Source organism: Ricinus communis, chromosome 6 (genome assembly GCF_019578655.1).
Source record: "Ricinus communis isolate WT05 ecotype wild-type chromosome 6, ASM1957865v1, whole genome shotgun sequence".
NCBI lineage: Eukaryota > Viridiplantae > Streptophyta > Magnoliopsida > Malpighiales > Euphorbiaceae > Ricinus > Ricinus communis.
This window is the reverse complement of record NC_063261.1, coordinates 5,184,586-5,193,298: the sequence shown is the minus strand read 5'-3', so window position 1 is coordinate 5,193,298 and position 8,713 is coordinate 5,184,586. Positions and strand designations below refer to the sequence as shown.

The window sequence follows — 8,713 nt, the reverse complement described above, 5'->3', positions numbered from 1 at the left end:
ATTATTTTAATATATTATATCACTTGCTGATAAAAGTGTGTGAATGAATCTCTTAAATAAGGGGGTGAACTATGCAATTTTGCAAATGTCATAGATAACAGGGCAAGAAAGTTAATTTGGGGTTAGTTGGACTCCACTTACAAATTCAGGGGTAATATGCCACTTTAGCTTAAAATTAATGGCACAGCAGTAACTGGAAGCAGAATTTGGAGTTGGAGAAGATGCAGGAGGAGAACTCTCAGAAGCAACACAAATTCATGTTTTGCTTACAGCTTATTTAACTGGGTATTTCTCAAGATCCCTTCTTAGTTGGTATCTCAGAAATCGTTATTGTTATTATTATTGTCTTAGCAGTTCTCAAGTTTCAACTGTTAAGCAACATTTTTTTTTTTTAATTGTTATTACATATATTGTGTTGTTAAGATTAGAATTGTCTGATTATCATTTTATTGTCGCGTAACTAGAAAATTGCAATATTTTCTGTTGTGTCAAGTTCATTCATCAAAGAATGGGGAATTTATAACAAAATGGTTGTCTGGTATTAATCCTAAGATTTTGGATGAGTTACTCTTCATATAGATGTATGGTTTAATGGATAAGAATCAAGCCGATATTGATTGGTCGATTATGTAGATGGAGAGATGGTCTATGTTTTGTATCTGAACAAATGCAGTTTCTTTACGTACACGTTCCTGCGGCTCGGATGAGTATTCTTGTTTATATCGCTACGGCTATCAACACTTTCTTTTTCCTATTAACAAAACATCCCCTTTTTCTTCGCTCTTCCGGAACCGGTACAGAAATGGGTGCTTTTTTTACGTTGTTTATTTGTTCTTTTTTGACAGTTAAGGAATAACAAGATGGCTAGACAAGCTAATGACAGCCTTTTTCTTGAAGAATTGCTGAGGAGCAACAGTGGAACTAGTAATAATAGTAATAGTAGCAGCAGCATAACCACAAGCCACTCGTCTTTGTCATCTGCTCGGGCCATCATTCAAGCATGGGCTGAACTTAGAGACTCGTTTCAACATCAATCATTCCAGCCTAATCATCTTCAAGCTTTGAAGATCCTTCTTCAATATAAAACTTCCCTTCATGTCGCTGAGCCCCAAGCAAAGCTTCTTATTTCCATTTTGTCTTCTCAAAATATCTTCCTTCCTCTTGAGTCCTATCCTTTGTTATTTCGGCTTCTTTATATCTGGGTCAGAAAATCCTTTAGGCCATCTTTAGCACTTGTTGATTCAGCAGTGGAGGTTCTCTCTAAGCGTTTACATAATAACTTTGATGCTAAGAGAAACCCTGAGCTATTTGCTGAAGCAGTTCTCCTTCTGGGTGCATTCGCATTTGTGCCTTCTGCAACTGAAACCTCTAAGACAGTTTGCTTGGAGTTGCTGTGTAGGCTGTTGGATGAATACTACAAACTGGTTAGCTCTGTTGATGGACTTATTCCAAATGTTCTTGCAGGGATTGGATATGCTCTATGTTCTTCTGTTAATGCATATTATGTTAGAATTTTGGATGCATTTTTTGGAATTTGGGGCAAGGAGGATGGACCACATGGTAATGTTTCTCACGGACTCATGATTTTGCATTTGGTTGATTGGATTATATTTGGGTTCATCAAATTACGTTCTGATGAGAAACTGCATAAGTTTGCTCATGGGATTTTAGAGAATCCGAAGCCAAACTATGTACCTTTTGCTCTCGTGATGGCTGCAGCTGGTGCTCTGAGAGCTTTGAATAGATCAGTAGCAGATGCCCATGGCCTGGAGATAGTGTCGAGATTAAGGATTTCTGCTGAAAATCAGATAGAATTGGTGGCACAGGGTTTGATTGCAGACACCGGTGGATTTTCTATCATAGAAAATGATTACAAAACCAGTCTTCTGCTACAGTGCATTTCATTAGCTTTGGCTCGATGTGGGTTAGTGTCTTCTCGAGCCTCTCTGCTTATATCCATTGCTTCAGCATTATTATTGGAAATATTTCCCTTGCGACGTTTATATACAAGGATTCTTGAGTTAAATCATGACAGCCCTGGAATGATGCTTGGTGATGTTAAAGAACACCTGAATAGTCTTTCTTTTAAGGAGGCGGGGACCATAAGTGGTGTTTTCTGCAATCAATATGTCTCAATAGATGAAGAGAACAAGGTGATAGTGGAAAATATGGTATGGCATTTCTGCCGAGAGCTCTACCTGGGGCATCGACAGGTGACCTTGGTTCTCCATGGGAAAGAGGATGAGTTGCTTGGGGATATTGAAAAAATTGCTGAGTCTGCCTTCCTTATGGTTGTAGTTTTTTCATTGGCTGTTACTAAGTACAAGCTAAATTCAAAATTATCTACTGAAGCTCGAATGGAGACATCTGTTTCAATTTTAGTTTCATTCTCTTGTGTGGAATATTTCCGTAGGATGCGTTTGCCAGAATACATGGACACTATACGAGGTGTAGTTGTGGGTGTACAGGAGAGTGAGATTGCATGCAACTCTTTTGTAGAATCTATGCCCTCTTATGCTAATTTGACGAATCCTCAAGGTATTCCTGGTTTATTTCATTTTTTTTTTCATTCTGCATTTGTTGTGTTAGGCTGCATAATGACTTGATTCTCTCTCTCTCTCTCTCTATCTCATAGAACTGTTAGTTGTTCATAAAATTTGAAATTGTTTCATGTGCAGTTACTTTAGGCTGTACAATAAGTTGTTCTCGTTTTCTTTGTTCGACTAAAAGTATTAGTTATCCATAAAATTTCAAATGTTGTCCTGTAGAATTCCTGCATCAAGTGGAATATAGATGGTTCAAAGATGAAGTGCAAACTGCCCGAATTTTATTTTACTTGCGGGTTATTCCAACATGTGTTGAACGTTTGCCAGGTGCAGCATTTAGCAGGGTGGTTGCTCCAACTATGTTCTTGTATCCTCTATTAAACAATTAATTAGGTTTTCTGGGATGTTCAGTTTTCGATATGGTTACTCTAAATTTTGGCTCCTTATAACAAACACAATTAGATATATGGGACATCCAAATGGAAAAGTAGCTCGAGCCTCACATTCTATGTTTGTGGCGTTTATTTCTTTGGGGAAAGGTTCTGATGAGAATGAACGAGCATTACTGAAAGAGCAGCTTGCTTTTTATTACATGCAGAGGTCTTTAGAGGTATTTAAGCTGCTGCATTTTTTATCTGGTTTGGCATTTCAATCTTTGAAGTCTTAGTGCTGACTTTGTTCTTTTATATGAATGCAGGGGTATCCTGGTATTACTCCTTTTGAGGGTATGGCTTCTGGAGTTGCAGCCTTGGTCCGAAATCTTCCTGCTGGAAGTCCAGCCACATTTTATTGTATCCACAGTATTGTTGAAAAAGAAAACATGCTCTTGAGGGATAGTTTCACTCAGGAGGCTGATCTATGGAAACACTGGCAGGGAGAATCTGAACCTTGTAAGAAAATCTTAGAGTTGCTTTTACGGCTTATTTCTCTAGTTGATATACAGGTAAGTGCTTACCTCTTTACTATAGTTCCCATTGTACTTTGTTTTTAATCTCCATATCGGAAATATTTTTGATAACTAAAAGTAGTTTTGACTTCCATGAAACTGTAGTTCATAACTTTTTTTTTCTTAAGTTTACGACTCCAGATAAGAATCCGTGCTTATTTTGCACCAAATATTGCAAATTCTAAAGATGGCTGGGAAAATTTTGGGAAACACCATATACATGCACACCAAATAAATGCAAGTATATGTTCAAAATAAACTCATATTGGGGTATATGTACATTACTTTAGCATTTTCCTGATTTCCAGGTGCTACCAAACTTGATGAAATTGTTGGCACAGCTGATCATCAAGTTACCAAAGGATGGCCAAAATGTGGTTCTCAATGAGCTATATGCTCAGGTTGCTGATTCTGACGATGTTACACGCAAGCCAACATTGGTTTCATGGTTGCAGTCAGTATCCTATCTCTGTTCTCAAGCAATAAGTAGAAGTACGGCCTCCAAAAAGAATGAGGGTGAAGAAAATTCTTTGTCTCTTCAAGATCCATCAGACTGGGACAGGATAAATGCACGGCTTTAAACTATTGAGGTGCACATTTTGAATGACCTTCCTTTTCATTATATCATTTCTGAAGTTCAGTATCTTGCGCTGTTAACTAGCTTTAAACTTCTGGATAATTATAGGGAATGATAAAATGAAGACATTCACATGAATTGGCCCTCTTCCTGTGCCTGTTGAAATCCTTGTAATCCAAAGATTAGAACTTTGCATTTGTTAATTCTTGTTTTTCTTGCTATCAAAAACTAACAGAAGAATAATTTTTTTTATTGTAAATGAGTGACAAAGGTTCACGAAATACAGAGCAGGATTGAAAGGAAATTGAAATGCATGAAATTGAAGCAAAGGAAGTAAATCTAAGACTAAAATATGTATAATAGCTTGATTGTTGGAGGTGCCGGACCTATTTCTTGCCTCCTCTTCTTCCACAAACAAAATTACTTGGCCTTCAAGCTGGACTATTCATCCGTGCAGTTTTTCTTTTTGACAGATTTTATGTGTGGGGTTTCTATTGTATCCTTTCTGTTACAGGTGATGCATATTCTGAGAATATTGGTTTTTATATGGGATACATGTATGATGACAGAAACTCAAACTCATCTTATTCCTTTTTATGATAGCACTAATCTGAATGCTACCAATTCAATAAAACTTCTTTAGCTCTGATGATCTGGCACTCCTGATCCAGGGCTGAATTAGGTTTGAACAGTATCAGTTCCTAGATTTCACATTCATCATTTCCAAATTGTAGGACATCAGAAACCACTCATCCTTCATGCCATTTTGTTAAGGACATTGGTGATGATAAAAGGAATAAATAAGATGTTTTCTGGTCTTTTGACATTTTTGACAAAAAATACAAACCTTTACTACTTCAATAGAAATATTATTAGTATGAGAAACTTGATGACTATTGATGTTGGAAAGTGCATGGCAGTATGAGATTCTGCTAGGTCATTGATAGTGGAAATATGAAATGATTATGTTGGTGTTTGATTGCTAAGATGTTTAAGGGAAGACAATTTTACTTGTCAGACTATATGTATTTCTGTGGAAACCATGTTTTGTTTGCTTTGATTTTTGCTCGAGTTTGATCTGCTATGATGTGGGAACTTTAGCTTGGTAAATGTGGCAATAAGAATCCAGCTAGCTTGAGGTTTGTCTTATTCTTGATGGATCAAACATACCATAAATGCATATTCTTATTGCTTCAGCTATTAGTAATCTGAAAATGAAGAGTCAGGACTTGGGACTCACTGGTTCAGCTAGGTATGACTGACCCGTGAGATTATGCTTTGTTTCTGCTCTGGAGCTGCTACAACTTCAAGTGTTCTGGAATTAGCTGTCTGGATGGCCCAAAAATCTTGCTTTCTATCCAAAGCTTAAGAATTTGCAAGCTATTGGAAAAGTTGTGAAGTCCTTAACGAAAATAAACAAAAAAGGTTCCCCAAGGCTTCGCCAGCAGCTCCCATCCCATGCCCAGTGGATGCAGAAGTTCTAGTGAAAGGCATGGCCGCAGCACACTGGTGATGGTGCTATCACTCAGGCAAATGCACATTTGTTGTGCCTGAAAATTTCTAGAGCTGGGGGTTGATGTTAGGTGCCAAAATTTTACACTCATTCTATTCGGTGCTGGCTGGTGAAACAGTTTGGATGACAGATTCGATGTATGGGCATGACAGATTTGTTCTTAATTGACATAAGTGTATGGCAGAGGTATACAAGCATGGTAGATAATTCTAAATCATGACGAATCATCTGCATATGGCTCTGCTCCACTATTACTATTCGCCTGCTTCCATTTGTAAATTCTTTCATCACATATGAATAAACTTGGATGGGTTTCACATAATCTGGTTAAGGGCTGCAAATTGGCTTATGCTTTGCCAACGAAAAATGTTATGGCTGAGGTCTACTTGTTGACCTTTAATTATGTTCCTCAACCCTTTTTTGGGGCCACTATTGGCTATAAGCAGCAAGACTAGATGTTTGTTGCTGGCATATAGAAATAATCTATCATGTACGACTCATTGCTGCATTGATATCCAAGATAAGCAGGCTTTTATTCAAGCAAGCTATGTGGAAATTCAGTTGTATCTGAAATGGGATTAATGATCCAGGCACTAGCTTGTTGTGGGGAGCATTCTCTGCCTTTTCACATGATATTGTTCTCACATGTAGGAAATTGTTCTCACATGTAGGACCATTTCTTTTTGCAAGAGAACTGGAGTGGATTATGGTTTTATCTTTACATACATTGTTGCAAGAGATAATTTCTTCTACAAAAATTGCACTAATCGGAGTAAAGACAAAGGTTTCCGCAATCGTACTGTATGATTATTTAGAGAAATTGGTAAATATTTACTAAGTCATTTATTGGCAAAATTAATTGCATAATAACAAGTGTCGTTGCTTATTATTTATTATATTTATTGATTGATTTTTAATTTTAGATAGTTAATAGTAATAAATAATCTAATCAATATATATGTTCCAACTAATAAATAAGGACAGATCTCAATGCACAAATGATATTATATATAAATATGTGATAAATTTCGGATCAGTTAATTATTTATCATTGAATTTTACACTAGTGAATATGGAAAAAGGTGATTCCATTCCACAAACTATTACAATATTCATTCTTATGTACTCACTATACCAAGCATTACAAAAAGAATTGGAAGAATCAACTTTTAAGAACAACACCCCCAGTCTAATTAGACTGATGAAACAGAATCTCAAGTGACACACAAAGAACAGAACAAAAACTCCCAATGCAATTATCTTCAGCAACAAAGTGGACAGATTATCAGACCATTCTCATTACAATCCTGGCAATTCCTTGACAATCCATCATCTTCAACCACTCTGTGACTGCCATTACAGTGGAAACAAAGCACAAACCTAAAACCAGCACATCCTTCGCAGCGTCCTATAGATCCATCTGCAGGAATCCCTTGGAAGAGCTGCCTGAACTTCCCTTGCTCATGCAACCTCAGAACCTCCTCTGCTCCACCAATGTGTCTTCCTTTAATGAAAAGCCTTGGAGGCAGTATCTTCCCTTCTAACACTCTCCACAGCTCCTCCTTATACTCGGTGTGCATCGATACATCTCTTTCGTAGAATATAACTCTGAAACTCTCTAAAAGGAAACGAATACTGTTGCAATCCTCGAAAGTTTTTCGTACTCCTCTAAGTGTTGTCGTGTAGAGAATTACCGAGTCACTACCTCCTGGAGGACACTTTTCTTCAAAGCCTAATAAAGGGTCATTGTCTTCTTCTTCTTCTTCTTCTGCTTCAATTCTACGCGTTTTCAATGGAGGCTCCTCTTCAAGATCCACTTCCTCAATTCTTGCTTGTATTTCTATTGGTTCTTGGCTGTTTCCAGGATTCTCCTCCTCAAGTCTTGCTAGTTTGTTACTTTCAACGTTTTCTTGCTCAAATCTTTCTTCTTCTTTACTTCTTTCAATATTCTCTTTCTCAGTTCTTGCTTGCCTCTCAGCTTCACTCATCCTAATATGTTCTTTAACTGCTTGTTCAAAAGCAGCGAGAAGATTTGGATCAAAAAGGGTACCGGAATTCAAATCCGGCCGCCGGAAAGACGAGATGTCAATCTCTGACAAAGGTGTTTGCCTAAAAGAACTCAACTCCATTTTCACTGAATTAGTATCCTCCATATTATCTTTAACAACCCCCACCGGATCATTTCCCTGCTTCAATAACGGCCCAATATTCTCTTTATCTTCATCAACTTCCATTTCATCTTCTTCAAGATCTTTCATAAGCTCTGATACATCAATAATATCATCAGGTTCTTGATTGATCACAAGAATACCAGTGTTTTCTTTACCCCTTTCTTGGTCTTCGTCTGGTTTTTCAGGAGTGAAGTGGGCTTGTGACTTGAAAATTGGTATCTTTGACAATGTTTCAACAAATCCATCTGCTGCATTCACTAGAAGAACACGATCTTGCTTCAAATAACCAATTGGTTTGATTGTTTTCAACTTCTTCAATAATTTCCCTTTCATTCCCTTCATTTTCCCTAAATATCAGCCTCCAAGAAGAATCTAATATCTCAGCAAGGGATACAAATCTAAACAGAAAATTTAGAGCAAAGATTGAGGAAGACTCAGTTTTAATTCTTAACTTTTTCACTTTTTCTAGAGAGAGGCAGGCAAAGGATTTTCTTTTCCTTTTCTTTTTTGTTTCTCAAGCTCAACGGCTAGAAAGCTGTTATTTTTACTTTTAAAGAATTCAAAAAATATAATGTGAAGGGGTTGAGAAGGAATCCCGTGCATCAAAAATCAGAATAAAAATGTGGCTTGAGATGGTTTTCAAATAAATGATCCACGTGGATATTAGAGAGAGAACAATGATCCACGCATGAGAAGGCACTGAGTGCCTAAAGCGGGCAACGGTCATTACTTTCTGGTGGTCCTCTTTTTTCTTTTTCTTATTTTGATTTATTATTAGCTTTCAATTGAGTATATTCATGATAATTCTTTAGTGGCTTTCCCACCTTTCTTTTTGAAAGTGAAATTACAAAGTAAGTTTTTGTTTTGTTTTCTTTCTTGTAATCTTTTTTCTAATTTCTTCATCTAGGTGAGTTGTGATTGCCAGGACTCTATGTGGGGGCATAAATCACCAAATTAATT

At 37.0% G+C, this 8,713-nt stretch overlaps 2 protein-coding genes across 4 annotated transcripts; one reads left to right on the top strand and one right to left on the bottom strand.

The window, feature by feature from the left end:
• LOC8275519 lies at positions 1–6,492 on the top strand. Of its 3 annotated transcripts, none has more exons than XM_025156535.2 (7): positions 1–285; positions 846–2,538; positions 2,769–2,913; positions 3,009–3,156; positions 3,244–3,489; positions 3,801–4,082; positions 4,178–6,492. In XM_025156535.2, exons 2-6 carry the CDS (start codon positions 861–863, stop codon positions 4,071–4,073), a joined length of 2,490 nt encoding a protein of 829 aa, XP_025012303.1. In that variant the 5' UTR covers positions 1–285; positions 846–860; the 3' UTR covers positions 4,074–4,082; positions 4,178–6,492. The 3 variants fall into 3 exon arrangements, with proteins under 3 accessions (XP_025012303.1, XP_002514464.1, XP_015571887.1); XM_002514418.4 differs by having other exon boundaries at positions 2–285; positions 5,267–6,492; XM_015716401.3 differs by having other exon boundaries at positions 2–285; positions 3,801–6,492.
• Positions 6,493–6,599: 107 nt separating this feature from the next.
• On the bottom strand, positions 6,600–8,320 carry LOC8285433. Its single transcript, XM_002514417.4, has one exon. It carries the CDS (start codon positions 8,093–8,095, stop codon positions 6,845–6,847), a length of 1,251 nt encoding a protein of 416 aa, XP_002514463.2. The 5' UTR covers positions 8,096–8,320; the 3' UTR covers positions 6,600–6,844.
• Between the last annotated feature and the right edge of the window lie 393 nt (positions 8,321–8,713).

Coding starts and splice junctions, on each gene's coding strand:
- LOC8285433 (XM_002514417.4), bottom strand. CDS start 8,095: ATGAAGGGAATGAAAGGGAAATTATTGAAGAAGTTGAAAACAATCAAA.
- LOC8275519 (XM_025156535.2), top strand. CDS start 861: ATGGCTAGACAAGCTAATGACAGCCTTTTTCTTGAAGAATTGCTGAGG. Junction 3,157..3,243: donor ACATGCAGAGGTCTTTAGAG/GTATTTAAGCTG, acceptor ATATGAATGCAG/GGGTATCCTGGTATTACTCC. Junction 3,490..3,800: donor TTTCTCTAGTTGATATACAG/GTAAGTGCTTAC, acceptor CCTGATTTCCAG/GTGCTACCAAACTTGATGAA.